Source organism: Lithobates pipiens, unplaced genomic scaffold (assembly GCF_037356315.1).
Source record: "Lithobates pipiens isolate NorthernLeopardFrog02 unplaced genomic scaffold, aLitPip1_a1.2 Scaffold_8, whole genome shotgun sequence".
Taxonomy (NCBI): domain Eukaryota; kingdom Metazoa; phylum Chordata; class Amphibia; order Anura; family Ranidae; genus Lithobates; species Lithobates pipiens.
Window position 1 is genome coordinate 126,007,767 of NW_027507903.1, and position 20,193 is coordinate 126,027,959.

At 43.3% G+C, this 20,193-nt stretch overlaps 1 protein-coding gene across 6 annotated transcripts in view; it reads left to right on the forward strand.

Moving 5' to 3' along the window:
- Window positions 1-20,193, forward strand: part of SHANK3 (SH3 and multiple ankyrin repeat domains 3) — a 595,219-nt gene that overhangs the window by 45,681 nt on the left and 529,345 nt on the right. For all 6 annotated transcript variants that reach the window (XM_077474101.1, XM_077474102.1, XM_077474098.1 and 3 more), the window contains exon 2: window positions 6,905-6,944. In XM_077474101.1, the coding sequence (XP_077330227.1) occupies window positions 6,905-6,944 (40 nt within the window). The remainder of the gene's footprint in view (window positions 1-6,904; window positions 6,945-20,193) is intronic.

Sequence of the window (20,193 nt, forward strand, 5' to 3'; positions counted from 1 at the left end):
ATCTGATTGTGTGTGGGCTCTATCAGACTTTTTCCGTCTGAAATTCCGATGGAAAAAATTTGAGAGCAGGATCTAAAATTTTCCGACAAAAAAATCCGATCTGACTTTTTCCGATCATTTGTAGAGACTTCCGATTGGACAAAGTGCCACGCATGTGCAGATCAACTTACGAGACCAAATCTCTTGGCTACTAGCCTCAACGTAGTCCCGTCGTAACAAACGAACGTCATCACGTTCCGAACTATCGGATTTTCCAACAGCTTTGTCTGACCGTGTGTATGCAGCACCAGTTTAGGACAGAATTTTGTTGTTGGAATGTCCGACCGTGTGTACAAAGCATATGACGGGGGAGGTCTAGGAACACTGAAACCATAAAGCAAAAGAGAGGCCGCACCAGCCTAGTGTATTATCATTAAAACATAACTCTATTTCATATAGTGTTGGTAAATATTATACTCACAAAATGGAAAATTCATCAAAAGCTCATGATATAGAAACAGCAACATGCAGTCCATGATTCATCATATAATATGACAGGACAATTGGACATCCAACAGGTTAACGCTTTTCGGGGACTTGCCTCTTCCTCAGAGCCAACCAAACTAAAGTGGAAAATTTTGTATGGTCTGAATTTTATTTTATTTTATGTGATACGCACATGCGCAAACATTTATATGTTTGACAAGAAAGGGGCATGGGCGTATGTTCAGTCACATTTTCCCACTCATTCAGGGCTTGGGGAAGATGGAACGGAAGAGAGTGCAGAGGAGGGCAACAAAGCTGATAAGGGGACTGGACGATCTCAGTTACAAGGAACAACTACGAGCATTAAACTTATTCTTCCCAGAGAAGAGACCTAGAGTTTAAGAGGAGATATGATAGTGGTATACAAATATCTCAATGGTGATTCTAGCATAGGGAGAAAACGATTCAGTCTCAGGTCACTCAAGAGGACATGTGGCCACTCAATGAAGTTGAACAAGAAGCAATAAAACCTTAAACTGTATTAGGGGTTCTTTACTGTCAGAGCGGTAAGGATGTGGGACTCCCTTCCACAATCTGTGGTTTCAGCTGGGAGGGTCGATAATTAAAAAAAACTCCTAGATGGGAATCTTAGCGAACGCAATATACAGGAATATGGGCAATTATATTGACATAAACACATAGACCCACACAGGATGAACTGGATGGACTGTTGTCTTTGTTCAACTTTGCTAACTATGTAACTATGTAAACATTAGCAATAAGTATGTAGCAGAGGTGGCACAAAATGATCACAGACTTCAGTCATCTCAAATGAGTGAAAGTCAAGCTCATTCTCCACCTGAATTGTCATCTCTGCCTAGTAAATGACGTGTATAGGGCCAGGAGGGACATATAAACATAGAAGAATGATGGCAGGAAAAGACCAAGGGGTCCATCAAGTCTTTTTTTTTATATTTTGTCTGAGTATAGCTATATGTTTATCCCAAGTATGTTTGAATCTTCTTACTGTTGACTGACTCACTGCCTCTGTAAGTACATCAACAATGTGTAGGTGGCAGTAGTAGCACAGAATGACCTCAGCATTCAGTCATTCTGAATGAACCACTTTGTACATTGTAATCCATAACCCAACATTGTATATCCACTTAATGACCAGTAACTTACCTGTACATAGCTGGACTTTCAGTGACTATACCGGGGTAATGACTGCAGCCATAGGCATCATCCTGTTACCGTTTTTTAGAGCGGGTGGTCAGCTCTCTTGTGATAGCAACCGGAGTGGCTAACTATTACAAGCAGCGGGATGGGACATGCTCGCGATCTGCCGCCGTTCAACCAGGAGACCCAATTTTTTTAAAATCAAAAGCATTCAAAGATCTTGGTGTTTAGAATACTTTTAGGGGCAGAGGAGGGATTTGGGGTCTTATAGGTTAGTAAAGGTCATGCACACATAAAAACAGTGATCGTCCCACACATGTGAGGTATCGCCGCAAACTTCAGATCATAGGCAGTAATTCTAGCACTAGACCATTAGTGGGACTGGTCCACAAAAAGTGTCAGTTAGTGTCCGATTTGTCTTCCGCAATATCACAGTCCCGCTATAAGTCGCCAATCGCTGCCATTACTGGTAAAAAATTAATACATTTTAAAAAAAAATGTCCTTAATTTGTAGACGCAATAACTTTTGCGCAAACCAATCAATACATGCTAATTGAGATTTTTTTTGCCAAGAATTTGTAGCCGAATACATATTAGCCTAAATTGATGAAGACATTTTTATTTTTTTTTAATTGGAAGAAATTAAATTTAGCAGAAAGTAAAAAAATATTGTTTTCTTTTTTTCAAATTGTCTGTATTTTTTTTTTTATAGAGCAATAAAATAAAAACCACAGAGGTGATCAAATACCACCAAAAAGAAAGCTCTATTTGTGGGGGGAAAAAAAGGACATACATTTTATTTGGGTACAGTGTCGCACGACTGCGCAATAGCCAGTTAAGGTAACAAAGTGCTGTATTGCAAAAAATGTCCTGGTCATGAAGGGGGGTAAATCTTCCAGAGATCAGGTGATTAATAGCACCCCAAATGTGGGTACCAGCTACGAAAAAAACATACATGATTGTCGCGCTTAGGGCAACACATTCATATAAATATGCTGCTTATGCTCTCGTGCAACAAACGTGAAAAAAAAAGAAAAATGCAAAGAAACATAATACGAGGAGTCGAGGCGTGTAAATATTAATGAAGATTGCTATTTAATAATGTAAAACTCTTAAAAAAACAAACAAACGTAAGGTCTAAAAGTACAGATTCCTCCAGGTACATATACAAATGTATATTACATATACCCTCAAGCAGATTGGCTACCCTTTCCCAGCCACTGCTACAGTGTACACGTAACCCATCAAGAATAATACAATACTTTTAAAATCTGGTTCAACAGAAAACATACCCAAAGGGAATATACAGTACAGTATATGATATTATATGCTGGCTATAACATGTATCCTGTCCACCTACAAATCATGTTACATTCAATAACGTGTGATAAAATGTTCGAGACTGCCACCATAAACCAATTTGGTCCTCTGCAGACTTTCTGTATTTATTTCATTGTTGGAATAGCGTATTTTCAGTTCACCCCTTCTAGGTCTATACACCTAAATATGAACTGCTGGCAGTGTAGGGTAGCTGTTGTAGGTGTTTGGTCTTTGCATCCCAGCCTTGGCAGGTCTTTTGGACCTATGATGTTTGATCTTGTTAGTATGATAATAAAGCGAGCCAGTATGATAATGTAGGAGAGGGGCAGCACAAGAAACTTGACCTAGTAGGTCTCCTCTATTGAATTGTATTGTAAGTGTACTGTCTGCCCCCATGTTGTAAAGCACTGCGCTAACTGTTGGCACTATATAAATCCTGTATAATAATAATAATTTTAAGGCAGGAGATAGAGCTGCATGATTAATTAAGAGTCGTTATCGCGATTTTTTCCCTGTTGCGATCTTGACAAAGTATTTCCCGATTCTTTCTATGCAGAGAATTCTCTCTGCTCTGCTAAAGCCGACAGCCATCAAAAGAGGGGAAAAAAAAAATAAAAAACGGGCAGAATCACAACATTCTTTAGCAGTGGAACTTAAGTATAAACATTGTAACAATTTGTCCTTTAGATCAAAGGAATATACTTTGGCGTGTAAATGAGGGAAGTTTAACCACTTAAACACTAAACCTTTCTCTGCCATTTGTTGGTTTCAAGTTCAAATAATTTTTTTTTTTGCTAGAAAATGACTTAGATCCCCCAAACATTATATATATATATATATATATATATATATATATATTTTTTTTTTTTTTTTTTTGTTAGTAGAGACCCTAGAGAATAAAATGGTTGTTGTTGCAATATTCTATATCACACTGTATTTGCACAGCAGTCGTTCAAATACAATTTTTGGAGAATGAAGTAAAAAAAAACTAACCAGTAAAGTTAGTCCAATTTTTTTTTTGTATAATGTCAAAGAGTTTATGCCACGAGAATCGTGATCTTTTTATTCTAAGCAAAAAAATTGCGATTCTCATTTTGGCCAGAATCGTACAGCTCTAGCAGGAGGTATAACTCCGGTCCTGTCCTATACATGTTCTTATAGGCAAGGACAGGGGGGGGCCTTGGTCAGGTAAACATTTTTATTCATATTTAACTTTCATTTTTATATGCGCATATAATAAACTTGATATTGTGGTATGCAATACCATACAGCATGCTGATATGAATTACTTTTTCAAATCGAGTAGAACATTTGGCTAGTTATTTTCTGAAGCTCGCTGTAATTTCAGTAGCTCAACGCTCTGGAATGTTTTATTTCATGTACATACCGTACATCTTTTCTTTACCAAAGTGTTAGTAGGCTCAGAACAAAGTAATTGCAACCTGAGGTTACAAAATATCCATTTCACTTCCACAAATAGTGCTTCTCATGTTCTCTGGAGTATTTGTTGCCTTGCATTTGGCTCAGTGGAACTTTTTTCAGTTAGGTGATCATATGTTGTTTTCTATACCTGCAATTGTCCTCTTGTTACGATTTTCGTACATAAACTAACTTTATAGAAACATGCCCAAATGTCTCAAAACATGTTTCACTTAAAGAGGAAAAAAAGCCTAATCTAACGATTATAACCCCCCGTCACCACTTATTTTGCCTAACCTGTGTAAAAAAGATTACTTAGATATTTTTAATCGGCTTCGGTCCAGTCACATGATCTCCCAACTGCGGCTTTCCTCGGCAGGGGTTGGCTGCTGCAGGGGAGAGGAGGAAGCGCCAAAAATGGCTGGGCTGTGAGAGCCTATGGGTGGTAAAATTATTCCAGGAATTCCCAGCCGTTATCAAGTGCCCCCTGAGCCAGAGTTGCAGGACCATGTGACTGGCCTGAAGCAGTAGGTAAGTAGACACACCTCTTAGTTAGCCAGGATAGGTAGAAGGGGGAATGGAACATTTTTAAAGCGGATGTAAACCACTGATATTCAAAAAACAAAAACCTGCAAGGCAATGGCATAATGGGCTAGTATGCAATGCATACTAGCCTATTATGAAATCTTCACCTTGGAACAAAGCCCTCCAGTGCTGTAAAGGCACCGCTGAGAGGGCTGACATGTTCCCCCTGTCTGTCCTCTGGATTTGCGAACTATGTGAACTATGTGATTGGCTGTAGCTGCGATGACGTCACTCCTGCGCATGCACGCGGGAGCCATCATTTCTGGCATAAGCTCTTAAGGTCCAGCACTGATGGCATTGATTGCATGCACTCTGAATATCTTCACAGTACCTACAGTTAAGCCTTATTTATTAAGCCTTATTTCCGGCAGAAAAGGTCAGACGGTCTTCCCGATGGACTTCCAAACAAACGGACTTGCCCACACACAAACGGACTAAAGTCTGTTCATTTTGAATGTGATGACGTACAACCGGACTAGAAAAGGAAGTTCAATAGCCAGTAGCCAATAGCTGCCCTTGCGTTGTATTTGGTCCGTCGGACTAGCATACAGACGGCCAGTTTTCCCGATAGGAATTGAGTCAGTCGGACAGATTTGAAACATGTTCTATTTCTTGGTCCGTCTGAATTTTTTGAAGAAAAACGGTCAGATTATCCCACACACATTCAGAATATCTGACAGAATGATTCCGTCTGACCTATTCTGCCGGAAAGTCTGGTCGTGTGTATGCGGCATTACGGCTCAGGTACAACGGATGTTTTTACAGATGTTGTTAGGAGCAGTTGACTTTTTTTTTTTTAACTGCCTCTAAAAGCCCCTCCATGTTAGCCTATGTGTCCACGCACACATAAACTGTCATAGGCATTTGGAGGCATAGGTGTTTAGGGGCAGTAGAAAAAAAACGTCAGCCTGTGCTTCAGAAGCAGTAAAAATGAGCTGTAACAACATGGCTAAATGTGGGAAAAACAGGCGTTTTTAGTGCTGCTGTAGTGCTGGCGTTTTTTAGAGTCCTTATTATAGGCTTCCCTGTAGATACAAGTGGTAGTACAGAGTTTACTATCGCTTTAAGAATCGTTAGACTTAGGCTTTTCTTCCATTTTAAATGGGCATTTAAGAATTAGGATACATATTTCACAGTAAATTTATGTTGACTGTGATTAGGTGCTACCATGTAGAAAACATGTCACTTTACGGGTACCTGCATACGGGTTTTAACTAGCATTTTGTATGCCTGGTGTAATTTCTCCATGCTTTCCTAAGCCCAAGAATAGGTGCATGCGGCATACAGCATGCAATACAAGTGAATGGCTGTATGTTGCCATGCTTTTGTAAACTTTACGCCTCTTTGCATGCTCGTCTGAAAGATTTTTCAAACATAATTGTTGCTCTGTTTAGCTTGAGGTTTAGGTATTAGTGTGGCGCTTAGTTTATAGCGCTGTCTGTGTTCCCCTTTTTGGGAATTTTCCTTCACTTCCTGTCTACTTGACATGTCTCACACAGAAGAGGAACCTCTTTGACAGAGACAAAGGCAGCACAAAACCAATTTTAATATATCTGAAAGGTGGTTAGAACCTTTGACAGGTTTTATTGCGGTCACTGACCGCATTGGAGAAATTCTCTATTTTTTTTCTCTAATTTCCACTAACTTCCTGTCCAGGTGAGTATTGTGTGATAGAACAGGAAGTGAGGACATTTTTTTCTGAAAGGAGAGGCAGAAAGCATTTAAAACTTTATGGAGACTCCAGCTCTTTTCCCAAAGAATCTACTTTTTCATCAGACAAGACCTTTTATCCAAGGAGGAGATGATGGCCAAATATGCATATAAAGAAATACATGTTTGACAAAACAATGTTTTAAAAGGATTTAACTATGAAATTTGCTTCTGACTGTGATGTACAATATGTGGTAAAAAATATATTGTATTCTTTGTTTTCCAGGAACCAAAGTCCAGACATCTGTGAGCAGAATCTGCGAGAGGTAGAGTCAGCTAATGCATTGTTTAATGTGTATTACAAGTATAGTCGTGTGTACTGTTTGGCAGTTTACACTAGCAATAGTTGTGGTGACTGTGTTTAATGTGACCAGAGGACACTCATATTACATCATATTACATATGACATCATAGTACAGGTTACTGGCAATGTGCCCAGAAAAGTGTACCACCTTCTCACACCTAGTCCATTAGATCTTTCACTCCCTCATAGGAAGGTGATTCTAAAAGAAAAGCTAGCAATGCTATCAAGCTATTTCACCTTACATTGTCCGTTTACACCTGATGGTCCCTAAGCATGAATGGACCGTCCGATCAGTAGACATGTGCACTGCCGAAAAATGTATTCCTTTTCGTTTCATTCATTTGTTTTTTTTTTTTTTTTCGTTTTTCGGATCATTTGTAAAATACATAAATTTAAAAATTCATAATTTGAAAATGAGAAAATGTGGAAATTCGAAAATTTGTACAGTCCCCGTAGCGTGTCCACAAGACTCTCTCCGTCTTTCTGCAGTTCAGGATCCAGAAACCATAGGAGGGCCTTGCTTCAGCTCCGCACGGCACCAATCGGCTATCCTCTGCTATTCTTGGCTCTGCCAATCTCCGCCGAAACAGTCTCTGTCTCCTCCTGCTGTCCCTGTGTCGCTGTGTACCTCCGCTCTCTTGCCCCGGATGTCCACGGGTATGCGCAGGCTTCTATGGCCGCCTCCTCTGCCCATGATACTCTCTCCTTCTGGGCTATCCACTGGGGGGGCACCACCACTCTCCTTCCACAGACTCTTCGCCTCCCTCAATCTCCTTGTACGGAGCGGACAACGTCCCCCAGAAGAAGGTGGGCGCCCGAGAAGCACAGGGCCAGCACAGAAACCTTCTCTCAGCCACCAGCCCTTCGTGAAGGGGAGATCCAAAATGGGAACACAGGACTTGCTGGCTAGGGATTCAAGCCAGGCGGGAGCAGGAAAGGTACTGATCTACTCCATTAGGGTTTTTTTTGGAGACATGGAGCTCCTACGGCATGTTCCTGTCCAGCGCCATTAGTAGACTTCTTCCTCTTTCCATAATTGAACAGTTATAAACAAATTTCAAGGGTTGGTAAATTTAAGTGTGGTATTCTGAAAAATTTGTTAAACGGGTTTTCGTTAATTTGAATATTTCCGAATGAACGGATTTGTCGAAATGAGTTAAACGAATTTGGAACGAAGCAAATTGCACATGTCTACAAATCAGGTCCACCTGAAAAACTGACATTGGACCTCATTGAAATGGTAGTGTGAAAGGGGCCCTAGTGTTATTCATTACAAAATTTTAGTCTGTTTAGTCTTGCTCACTCGCTGTGGAATTATTGGCCCTTAGGCCCCATTCACACCTGAGCGTTTTGTAGCTTGAAGCCTGAAGCTACAAAATGCTAGAGGGGAAAAAATCTATTATTCTCAATGGAGATGGTTCACATCTCCACTCCATGTCGCCTGAAGTCGAACACGTGAAGCTCAAACAAGTTCTGGACCCTTTTTTGTCGCTCGAATTGAGCAGATTTGGGCGTTTTTCTTCTTTTAATATTGGTGACCTTTTGCCCTGCACAAAATCGCGGTAAAAAAACACAGCCAATCGCGGTAAAAAACGCAGCAAAATCGCTGTAAATCCGCGCGATTTTCTGCATGAAAACGCTACGCTCAGTTGTGAATGCAGCTTAAGGCGGCAAAAAAGGGTCCAGAACTTGTTTGAGCTTCAGGCGTTCGGCTTCAGGCTACATGGAGGGGAGATGTGAACCATCTCCATTGAGAATAATAGATTTTTTCCCCTCTAGCGTTTTGTAGCTTCAGGCTTCAAGCTACAAAACGCTCAGGTGTGAATGGGGTTTAAGAGAGTACTCATGTGCATGAGACACTTTCTTTAACTTATATATCCTTATTACATTTTATATCAGCTGATACCATAATGCACTGTTTCCATAAGTAATCAGAAGAGTCGGATTCCATAAATCTATGTTGTCATGATTCAGAAGAGAATAAATAGGCTCCCAATGTCTGTTTGGTGCTTATTCCCCCATCCTGCACCACCTTTCATATCCCCTTGCTTTCAAACAGCCAGCTCACCAGTTTGGAAGCCTATTAATCAGTGAGAAGATAAGTAGCAGTCTTCTGTTTCAGAATTTTCTCTTGAACAGGCCAAAGCAGTATTCCTATCATTAAAGAGCGAGTGCCCCCCAATAGTAGGCTTTCCTGTGAAGGGGGACATCACACAGTCACCAACACTATGGCTAACATACATAGTTACAGTGTTGAAAGCCTGTTACAGCGTTCTGTTGCAAATACGAATCATATGAAACAGCTAAATGCAGTAAATAATTACCGCTAGGCACTGGCAGCCTTGTTATCTGAACATCATTTGAGTCACACATTTTTATCTCCTTCATTTAAATAGCTGTAATAAATAACCATAAGCATGTATGGTGACACAAAAGACCAAGACATATAGCTTACTATATATTAAAGGGAAATGGATATTTATTTACATACTTGACACCTAGAGAATACTTTTTAGCCACATACCAGTAGTGGCAGTTGCAAGCTCGTCTGTACCAGCTTCAGCTATAGCATCTCCAATGGACTCAGAGTCGATTTTTGAGTAAACCCAGAGACATTGATCTTTTTAAGCTGTAAGCATCAGAAATAAGGATTTACTTTTGTGATTTGTGGCATGCTTTGACATTCTGGAATCAGTTCATTTATGTAGTAATCCTATGAGATCTCAAATCAATTTCAGTGAAGCTGTAGATGAAATATTTGACAATCATCTATCCTTTCACTCTCCACATGTCTCCCTGTGCTTTCAGCATTCTTACAATATTGTATGTTAATGAGGATGTCTGATATATAATTGTAATATATTGTTGGGGGACCAGTCATTGCCAGGGCTGGCCCAAGACATAGTGCTGCCTGGGTCCAAAAATAAAACACTGCCCCCCCCCCCTCCAAAAACATTTCCATAAAGCAAAGAGACATCCCCAAATAGTAAAGAGACAGCCCAATCCAGCAACAGACATTCCCATATATTTAGCAAGGAGACCTTTCCATAAATTCAGCAAAGAGTCATTTCCATAAAGCAAAGTTACATCCTCATATAATAAAGAGACAGCTCAATCCAGAAAAGAGACATCCCCATATACTCAGAAAGAGACATCCCCATATATTCAGCATGAGACATCTCCATATATTTAGCAAAGAGACATTTCCATAAATTCAGCAAAGAGACATTTCCATAAATCAAAGTGACATCCCCATATAGTAAAGAGACAGCCCAATCCAGCAAAGAGACATCCCCATTTATTCATCAATGAGACATGCTCATATATTCACCAAAGGGACATGCCCTCTCCAGCAAAGAGACATGCCCAAAAACATCAGTTCAGCTCACAGGTATATGAGTTGTGCAGCACCACAAAAGCTCCCCCCTTCCTCTACACCGCTACCAACCAACTACACTCTGATTCAGGCTCAGTGATGCAACATGTGGCAGTGGGTGCTCCTGCTATTGAAGCCTTTTTATGTTTTGGGACCAGGAGAGCTGCTCCACCACCCGGCCCCACCCTGCAGCACCACACCCCAAAAGTACAACTTGTACTGCAGGGGAGTGGGGCGGGACTGAGGAGCAGAGCATGATGCAAGGATGACACTGCAGGCTAGAGGGAGGGAGCCTTGGTACCTTGGGCAGTGCTCCCCTGTTACTGCCCCTCTTAAAGTGTTGCCTGGGTCCCATGGACCCACCGGACCTATGGTAGGCTCTGGTTATTTCCTACAGAAAGTATCTCCACTACTTTAAACAAATGCACTATTTAAGAGTCATCACCTGCCTTTCCACCTCTCTGAATGGCACCTGTGCCGGATGGCCAGTCTTCTGTATTCACAATGCAGAAGGGCAGGGAATTCCCCCCATGCACCCAGCATGTGACAAAGGGGCAAGGATGGTGATGACATCATTGAACCAATATGGCTCCGCCCGGGCCTCCCGGGAGACCCAAGCAACCTGGTCGGAGTCCCAAATAAACCTAGAACCAGCTTCGATCGGGTCTCCGAAGTAGTAACCCGGAAACAACATCACAGCATCACTTCCGGTTTGCTCAGCTGCAAATTGCGCCGATTTAGAAAAAATCCAACATATTCAAAAATGCAGATTTTGTCATTTTGAATACTTTTAAGTGCAGTGGAAGGGTTTGGGGGCTTTTTTTTTTTTTCAAAAGGTACAGTGTAATAAATAAATAAGAATTTTTTTTTTTTAAAGTGTCCCTATCCCAGTGTGCTCATGCACCAAAGAAAACAGATATGTAAGTCGCGTCCGCAAATATAAACAGTGTTCAAATCACACATGTGAGGTATTGCCGTGATTGTCAGAGTGAGAGCAATAATTCTAGCAAAATACCTCCTCTGTAACTTGAATTTGAAAGCGACGCCTATGGAGATTTTTAAATACTGTAGTTTTGTCACCATTCCACGAGTGTGCGCAATTTTAAACCGTAACATGTTAGGTATCCATTTACTTGGCATAACATCATCTTTCACAATATCCCAAAAAAAATGGGCTAACTCTACTGTTTTTTTACTGTTTTTTTTTTTTTTTTTTAATTCAGTGAAGTGTATTTTTTCTCAAAAAATTGTCTTTGAAAGACCACTGTGCAAATACCGTGTGACATAAAATATTGCAACAACCGCCATTTTATTCTCCAAAGTCTTTACTAAAAAAATATATATATATAATGTTTGGGGGTTTAAAGTAATTTTCTAGCAAAAAATTAAAATTTTAACTTGTAAACAACAAATGTCAGAAATAGGCTTGGTCCTAAACCCTTTGTTGTAAACCCTGTTACACCACTATAATAAGGCTTACCTGTAGGTACTATAAATATGCACGGTTTAGAAGATATTTACAGTACCTACAGGTAATATTTACCATATACGCTTGCGCCGACGTCATCGTCGCACGTGCACTGAAGACGGCGCTGTTTCTAAAGGGCTTGTGCCGTGACTGGGAGTGACGCCATCACGGCTCTTGCCAATCACAGCCCCGGAGCACACGTATCCAGAAATAACTCTGGGAGACATGTTGTTGGTCACAACGTTGTACGGGGACTGCTGCAACAGCTTTGATCTAAGGTAAGTATTTCATTAAGAGCTAGTTTGCAATGCATAGTAGCTCATTATGCCTTTATCTTGATGGTTTTTTATTTTATTTTGGTTTTAACATCTTTAAGCCCTTGTACACACGGTCGGAGATTCCGACGGAATGTTTCCTATCGGACCGTTTTGTCGGATTTTCTGACTGTGTGTGGTCTGCATCGGACTGTTTCCATCGGAATTTCCGACGGACCAAGTTTTCCAACTTGCCTGTAAAATTTCCGACAAAATGCTCCTATCGGACATACTCCGATCATGTGTAGCCTACTCCGATGGACAAAGTGCCACGCATGCTCAGATCAAATTCCTAGACCAAAGCTATTGGCTACTAGCCTGAACATAGTCCCGTCCTAACGAAATAACGTCATCACGTTATGTACAATCGGATTTTCCGACAACTTAGTCCGACCGTGTGTTTGCAACATCACGTCCGGACCTCTTCCGGAATAAATCCGTCGGAATTACTCCGACGGATTTGGTTGTCGGAATCTCCGACCGTGTGTACAAGGGCTAAGTGGTTTAAGGATAACTATATGAAAGTGTAGTTATCCTTTAAAGAAAATCTTCATTGAGAGAAATATGCAGACTGCTATAGCTGTCTTCCTTGTAAACATGCCTAATGCCGCGTACACACGATCAAACAATCCGGTGGAAAAGTCCGGGAAACTCAAGTCCACCAAACAATCCCCCCGTGTGTAGCCTCCGGCATACTTTTTTGACCCGAAAGTACGGCGGACTTAGAATGCCGCGTTGCACACCAATCTTTCCGTCGGACTTGCATTTCGGCGAACAATCCAGCCGTGTGTGTGCCAGTCCGCCGTACTTTTGAAATGAGCGGACTTTTCCCGCCCGGAGAAAAGTCCGCTAATTTCGAGCGGGTCTCCAGGTAGGCGGGGCCCGCGAAGGAGACGTCGCTGGCCCCGCCGCCTGGTATGGACTTAAAGGGGAACCCCAACGCCGAAAAAAATCGGCGTGGGGTCCCCCCCAAGTCCACAACAGACCCTTGTCCGAGCACGCTACCCGCCCGGCCAGGAAAGGGGGGCGAGCGAGCGCCCCCCCTCCTGAGCCGTACAAGGCCGCGTGCCCTCAACATGGGGGGTGCCTTGGGGAAGGGGGGGCCGCGCGGCCCCCCCACCCCAAAGCACCTTGTCCCCATGTTGATGAGGACAAGGGCCTCTTCCCGACAACCCTGGCCGTTGGTTGTCGGGGTCTGCGGGCGGGGGGCTTATCGGAATCCGGGAGCCCCCTTTAATAAGGGGGCCCCCGGATACCGGCCCCCCACCCTATGTGAATGAGTATGGGGTACAATGTACCCCTACCCATTCACCTGTAAAATAAAAGTACAAAAAAAAACACAACACACGAGATAAAATACTTTATTGCACAGCTCCGGGGGTCTTCCGTCTTCGGGGGTCTTCTCGCCGGACTCCTCCGCTATCTTCTTGTAGCTCTTTTGCTAGCGGAGGAGTCCGGCTTTCTTCCTCGCCGCCGGCCTCTTCTTCCGACTTCGGGGGTCTTGTCCCCCTCTTCGGTTCTTCTGCCGGGCCACCGCGCCTTCTTATAGCTCTTTTACAGGCGGTGGCCCGGTCTTCTGTCGCCGCTTGTCGCCGTCGCCGCCGCCTTCCGTTCTTCTTCTTCTTCTTCTTCTTCTCCAGGAGATGTTGACTCGACGATCTCTCCGGCCGCAATGCCAGGGACGCGCTGCGCTGCCACTTATATAGGGACAAGGGGCGGTGTCACATGGCTTTATGTCACATGGGTTGGTCACATGGGTTGATGTCACATGGGGACTGTGACATCGTAAGGGGGTGGGGTCACCATGTGACACCAACCCATGTGACATAAAGCCATGTGACACCGCCCCTTGTCCCTATATAACTGGCCGCGCAGCGCGTCCCTGGCATTGCGGCCGGAGAGATCGTCGAGTCAACATCTCCTGGAGAAAAAGAAGAAGAAGAAGAACGGAAGGCGGCGGCGGCGGCGGCCTGTAAAAGAGCTATAAGAAGGCGCGGTGGCCCGGCAGAAGAACCGAAGAGGGGGACAAGACCCCCGAAGTCAGAAGAAGAGGCCGGCGGCGAGGAAGAAAGCCGGACTCCTCCGCTAGCAAAAGAGCTACAAGAAGATAGCGGAGGAGTCCGGCGAGAAGACCCCCGAAGACGGAAGACCCCCGGAGCTATGCAATAAAGTATTTTATCTCGTGTGTTGTGTTTTTTTTTTGTACTTTTATTTTACAGGTGAATGGGTAGGGGTACATTGTACCCCATACTCATTCACATAGGGTGGGGGGCCGGTATCCGGGGGCCCCCTTATTAAAGGGGGCTCCCGGATTCCGATAAGCCCCCCGCCCGCAGACCCCGACAACCAACGGCCAGGGTTGTCGGGAAGAGGCCCTTGTCCTCATCAACATGGGGACAAGGTGCTTTGGGGTGGGGGGGGCCGCGCGGCCCCCCCTTCCCCAAGGCACCCCCCATGTTGAAGGCACGCAGCCTGGTACGGCTCAGCAGGGGGGGCGCTCGCTCGCCCCCCTTTCCTGGCCGGCCGGGTAGCGTGCTCGGACAAGGGTCTGTTGTGGACTTGGGGGGGACCCCCACGCCGATTTTTTTCGGCGTTGGGGTTCCCCTTTAAGTCCATACCAGGCGGCGGGGCCAGCGACGTCTCCCTCGCGGGCCCCGCCTACCTGGAGACGTGCTCGAAATGAGCGGACTTTCCTCCGCGTGTGTGGGCGAGTCCGTTCATTTCGAAAGTAGGGCGGATAGTACGGCGGACTTAGTACGCCGTATTAGTCCGCTGAAAAAGTGCCGTGTGTGGGCAAGTAGCCCGTTCGGAAATTTCGACGGACAGTCTGGCGGAAGTCCGCCAGACTAAGTACGTCGGACATACCGCTACGTGTGTACACGGCTTAACTGACTAGAGGTCCCCCTGCCTTATATCTCACTGAATGAGAACAAACGAACAGTGAAGTCACAGACTTTGATCTTCTTACCTATTTGAGGTCAGTAACTCGGAAAGAATTAAAGGTGCTGCATTAGCATGACAACTGGGCAAATAGCAATATTTTGAGGCAGCAGTGGCTGCCTCCAAATACTTAGACCAGACATCCACCCCCTCCCCACCAGCGCAAAAATACTGCATATGGTACGTCCGTAAATGTCTTAAAAGTCATATGTACAACCAAATAAATTTTAGTAAACATACTTTTGAATCTTTCCCTGAGGCACTGGTGATGCAGCCCCACCTCAGAGGTGCACCCTTTGAAGGATACATCACTGATGCCTTCCAGGGACTACTTACAAGATCTCGCACATGTGACTTACAAAATCTGAGGCAACTTCTTATTATTCAAAAACAAGTCACCTCAGATCAGATATGGCACATGCACCAAATCAAGCATTGTCACTCGTGGGCGGACACTTAACAATAAAAAAGGAAGCCATTTACTGATGACATAATCTTTGGACAATGGCAGCTCTGGATATGAGAAGGAGGAAGAATGGTGCATTATCTTTAAAGGCAAATTTTACTGTGGGTTTTTCTTACCCTCTAAAGTAATAACTGTTATTATAGAAGAGACTGAATAGGATTTCAAGGTTTAGTCATGGCAAACCAGGCATATTTTCTCAAAAGCTTGCAGTTTTAATCTACTCCAGATTTAATCTCTTCAATTAGTTGAACAAAAAAACTGTCTGAAGTTCTTAACAAAAAAACTGTCTGAAGTTTCTACCTATGGCTAACCCTTCACTACCATCAACAAGTAACAGATTACATAACTACGTCTATAAATACTTGTTATATTTTAGCTCTTTGCTTACAAGCTGTTCATATTTGAGCAAATGTCTTAACACAAAACAGCATAAAATACGATGTAAAGTCTCAAACGCTGCAAAGCACATCTTGTTATGTATGAATTTTGCAGGGCAAGGGATTGTAGGTGGGTGCTATCAAGGCAGATTCCGTTTCCAACCGTAAGACCCCTTTCACTCCGGGGCATTTTTCAGGCGTTTTTCAGGCTCTTTAGCGTTAAAAAAAGCGCCTGTATAGCGCTTGAAAGAAGCCTCATCTGCAATCCCAATGTGAAAGCCCAAGTGCTTTAAGAGCCCTTTCACAATGTCAGCACCCGAAAAAACGCTTGTAAAGTGCCGCTTAAACTAGCAGCGCTTTACCAACGTTTTTCGAGCGCTATTGGGGCGCTTTTAACCCCTGCAAGTGGCCAAATAAAGGGTTAAAAGCGCCCACAAAGCGTTATTGCCAAAATCGCTTTTCAGGCGCTTTTCAAGCGTTTTGCAGGCGCTTCCCATTGATTTTAATGGGAAGGGGTGCTTTAGGAGCGGTGTGTTCCGTCGGAATATCCGTCTGACCCAATTTTCCAACATGTTGAAAATATTTCACGACCAACTATGCCGATCGGAAATACTCCGATCATGTGTAGAGAATTTTGATCGGACCAAGTGCCACGCATGCTCAGATCAAATTCCTACATCAAAGCTATTGGCTACTAGCCTGAATGTAGTCCCATCGTAACGAAATTACGTCATCACGTTCCGAAAGATCGTATTTTTCGCCAACTTTGTCCGACCGTGTGTATGCAACAGTTTCGGACAAAATCCGACGGGCAAAATCCGACAGATTTGGTTGTGGAAATCTCCGACCGTGTGTACAGGGGCTAAAATGTGAGATCTGGGGTCAAAAAGACCTCAGATCTAACATTTACACTAAAATACTAAAATATATATTTTTTTGTCATTTAATTTTTTTTTTTCAAATGGCCCTTTAAGAGCTATGGGTGGAAGTGACATTTTGACGTTGCTTCTTCCCTGCCATGATATGGAGACGGATGGGGGCCATCTTCCCCTCACTCGTCTCCATGTCACACAAGGGACAGCATCCCATCGCCTCTGCTGCTACCGATGGCTCCAGTAAGCAGCGGAGGGCACCGGAGCATGGCGGGAGGGTAAAAGTGACCTCGCTGCGAATCCGCCACAGAGGCCACTATTAACGGAAACCGGACCACGGGCTAAAGAAGAGGTAGCTAGCTGCTGCCATAACAACGATATTCCTCTTCAAAGTTAGGACATATATCGGCATGCGGCGGCCTGGAAATGGTTAAATGCATAACTGGAATAAATAGTTCAAAATATGGACAAATGTGGACATCTGACCACCACATCTACCTATATAGCCAAACGTATGAACACACTTCTCCAAATGACTTAATGCAGGTGTTTCCAGAGAAGCATAGAGTTAGGGCTTGTTTATGTTATGTGCGGTGGCTGGCAGTTTTCCCGCACTGGATTAACGCAGGTCGCCGTTAGGGCACATAGAAAACAATTGTTTTCTACATGCTCTGTCCACAACACAGTGCTGGTGGGATGTGAGGTGCAGTGCGGAAAAGTGCAGCGCTGGATGGCTCAGCATGTCATCATACTGCAGTGTAACATTCTTTTCTGCCAAGACAAATAAAAGTAAGCTGTGCGATGCAATTAAACGCACATTATACCACTCCCTGACAGAGCTCATACTGATCCAGGTGTGGACCATTCCTTACTGGTACAGCATACAAAAAAATATATTGGACAATTGTGCATTTCCAGCCTTGTGGCAACTGTTTTCGGGAGGCCTTTTTTGATCCAGCAACACCGTTTCACAAGGCCTTGTTCATAAAAGACATTGTTTGTCTAGTTCAATGTAAAGGAACTTAAGCGGCCTGGACAAAGCTCTAACATCGACACAACTAAAGCAAGCCAGGACTTGCCATACTAACATATGACCTCACAAATCCTCTTTTTTGATGAATAAACACAAATTACCAGAGAAACACCCCAAAATGTTGTGGAAAGCCTTCCCATGCTGTTAAGGGGGACAACTCCACATTAATGGCTGTGGTTTTGGAATGGGGGTGTTCAACAAGCTCATATAAATTTGATGGTCAAGTGTCCGCTAACATTTTTTTAAATATTGACCTGGAGTTAAAGTAGACCTATAGGCAATTTTTTTTTTCCATTTAGCGCAAGGGAGGGTATTAGCCCCCTATTTTTTTGCCATCTGTGCCTCACTGCGGAGATTTCCAATAACCAAACAGGAAGTGTGAGGAAATCCCTGCAAATTAAAGAAATTCTTTGTGGATCCCTAGGCAGTGTTAATTCTGGCACCAAATTTCGATTTAGTTTTAGTCTTAGGCCGCGTACACACGGGCGGACTGTCTGTCCAACTAAGTCCGTCAGACAATCCGACAGACAGTCCGTCCTACTTTCGAATGAACGGACTTGACCACACACGATGAACAGACAGTCCGCTGAAAGCTTGCGCGATGACGTGTACAGCACGTACGACGGGACTAGAAATACGACGTCCAATACACTGCAATGCAACCTTCGGCCGTGTAAATCCTTTCTGAGCATGCGCCATACTTAGTCCGTCCAACTTGCCTACTCACGAGCGGACTGTCCGCTGAAACCAAAGTTGGACGGACAATATTACGGAAATTCCGAAAGACTTAGTCCGCCAGACTGTCCGCTGAAAAAGTCAGCTGAAGCCCACACACGAGCGGACTGTCCGCTGAAACACGTTTCAGCGGACCAAGTCCGTCAGACAGTCCGCCCATGTGTACGCGGCCTTAGTCTTAGGCCGCGTACACACGGGCAGATTGTCTGCCCAACTAAGTTCGTCAGACAATCCGACAGACAGTCCGTCCAACATTTGAATGAACGGACTTGACCACACACGATGAACAGACAGTCCGCTGAAAGCTTGCGCGATGACGTGTACAGCACGTACGACGGGACTAGAAAAACGACGTTCAATACACTGCAATGCAACCTTCGGCCGTGCAAATCCTTTCTGAGCATGCGCCATACTTAGTCCGTCCAACTTGCCTACACACGAGCGGACTGTCCGCTGAAACCAAGTTTGGACGGACAAAACCAAGTTTGGACGGACAAAACCAAGTTTGGACGGACAAAATTACGGAAATTCCGAAAGACTTAGTCTGCCAGACTGTCCGCTGAAAAAGTCCGCTGAAGCCCACACACGAGCGGATTGTCCGCTGAAACACGGTTCAGCGGACTAAGTTGGACAGACAATCCGCCAGTGTGTACGCGGCCTGAGGACTAAAATGGCATTTTAGTTTTAGTCCCATTTTAGTCTTCTGCAATTACTTTAGTTTTAGTAGTATTTAGTAGACGAAATCTCCAGTACATTTTAGTCAACGAAAAGGTCCTACGTTTTTGTCGACTACAATCTCCAGTATACTTTAGTTGACTAAAGCTCATTTTAATTGTCTAAAATCTAATGGATGTAATCCAATTGTAATGCATTAGGTAATAATTCTCTACAATTTGCAAACTCATTTTATACTGCTGGGGTGAAAAATCTAATATGTTATTTATTATTACATTGAGGTATGAACATGCACTACAGACCAGTGGTAATTTTGAAGTCAAATTTCAATTTAGTTTTAGTCTTTTGACTAAAATGGCATTTTAGTTTTAGTCCCATTTTAGTCTTTTGACTAAAATGCCATTTTAGTTTTAGTCATATTTTAGTCATTTCAATTGTTTTCGTTTTAGTCGTATTTTAGCCGACTAAAATAATAATAATTTAGTCGACTAAAATGTTTTAGTCAAGGAAATTAACACTGCCCCTAGGCCACCAGAACTGGAACATTTGCCCATTACTTTTCTGGGGACAACCCAAAATTTGGGGGTTTTCTTTTACTTGCACTTTCAATGAAAATGGTAAACATACCAAATAACGGGAGGCACAGGCGGCAATTCAAATATATGATAGATGTTCAAATCTATCTCTGCTCTATCCAAAATTTAAAAAAAAGTTTTGCCTTTAGGTATACTAATCCTAGAATAATGTGGCTTAACTATAAAGACAATTATCAGCTATGAAAGTTTATAGGCTCAGGTTACCATAAGTTTGCTAGTGGAAAAGAAAATGACCAACTAATGAATTTAAGACGTAAGGAAATGGCATAGGGTATATTGGGTTTGAACAAAGGCCATATAAATGGTCCAGCTTAACCACTTGCCGACCGCTGCACGCCGATATACGTCGGCACAATGGT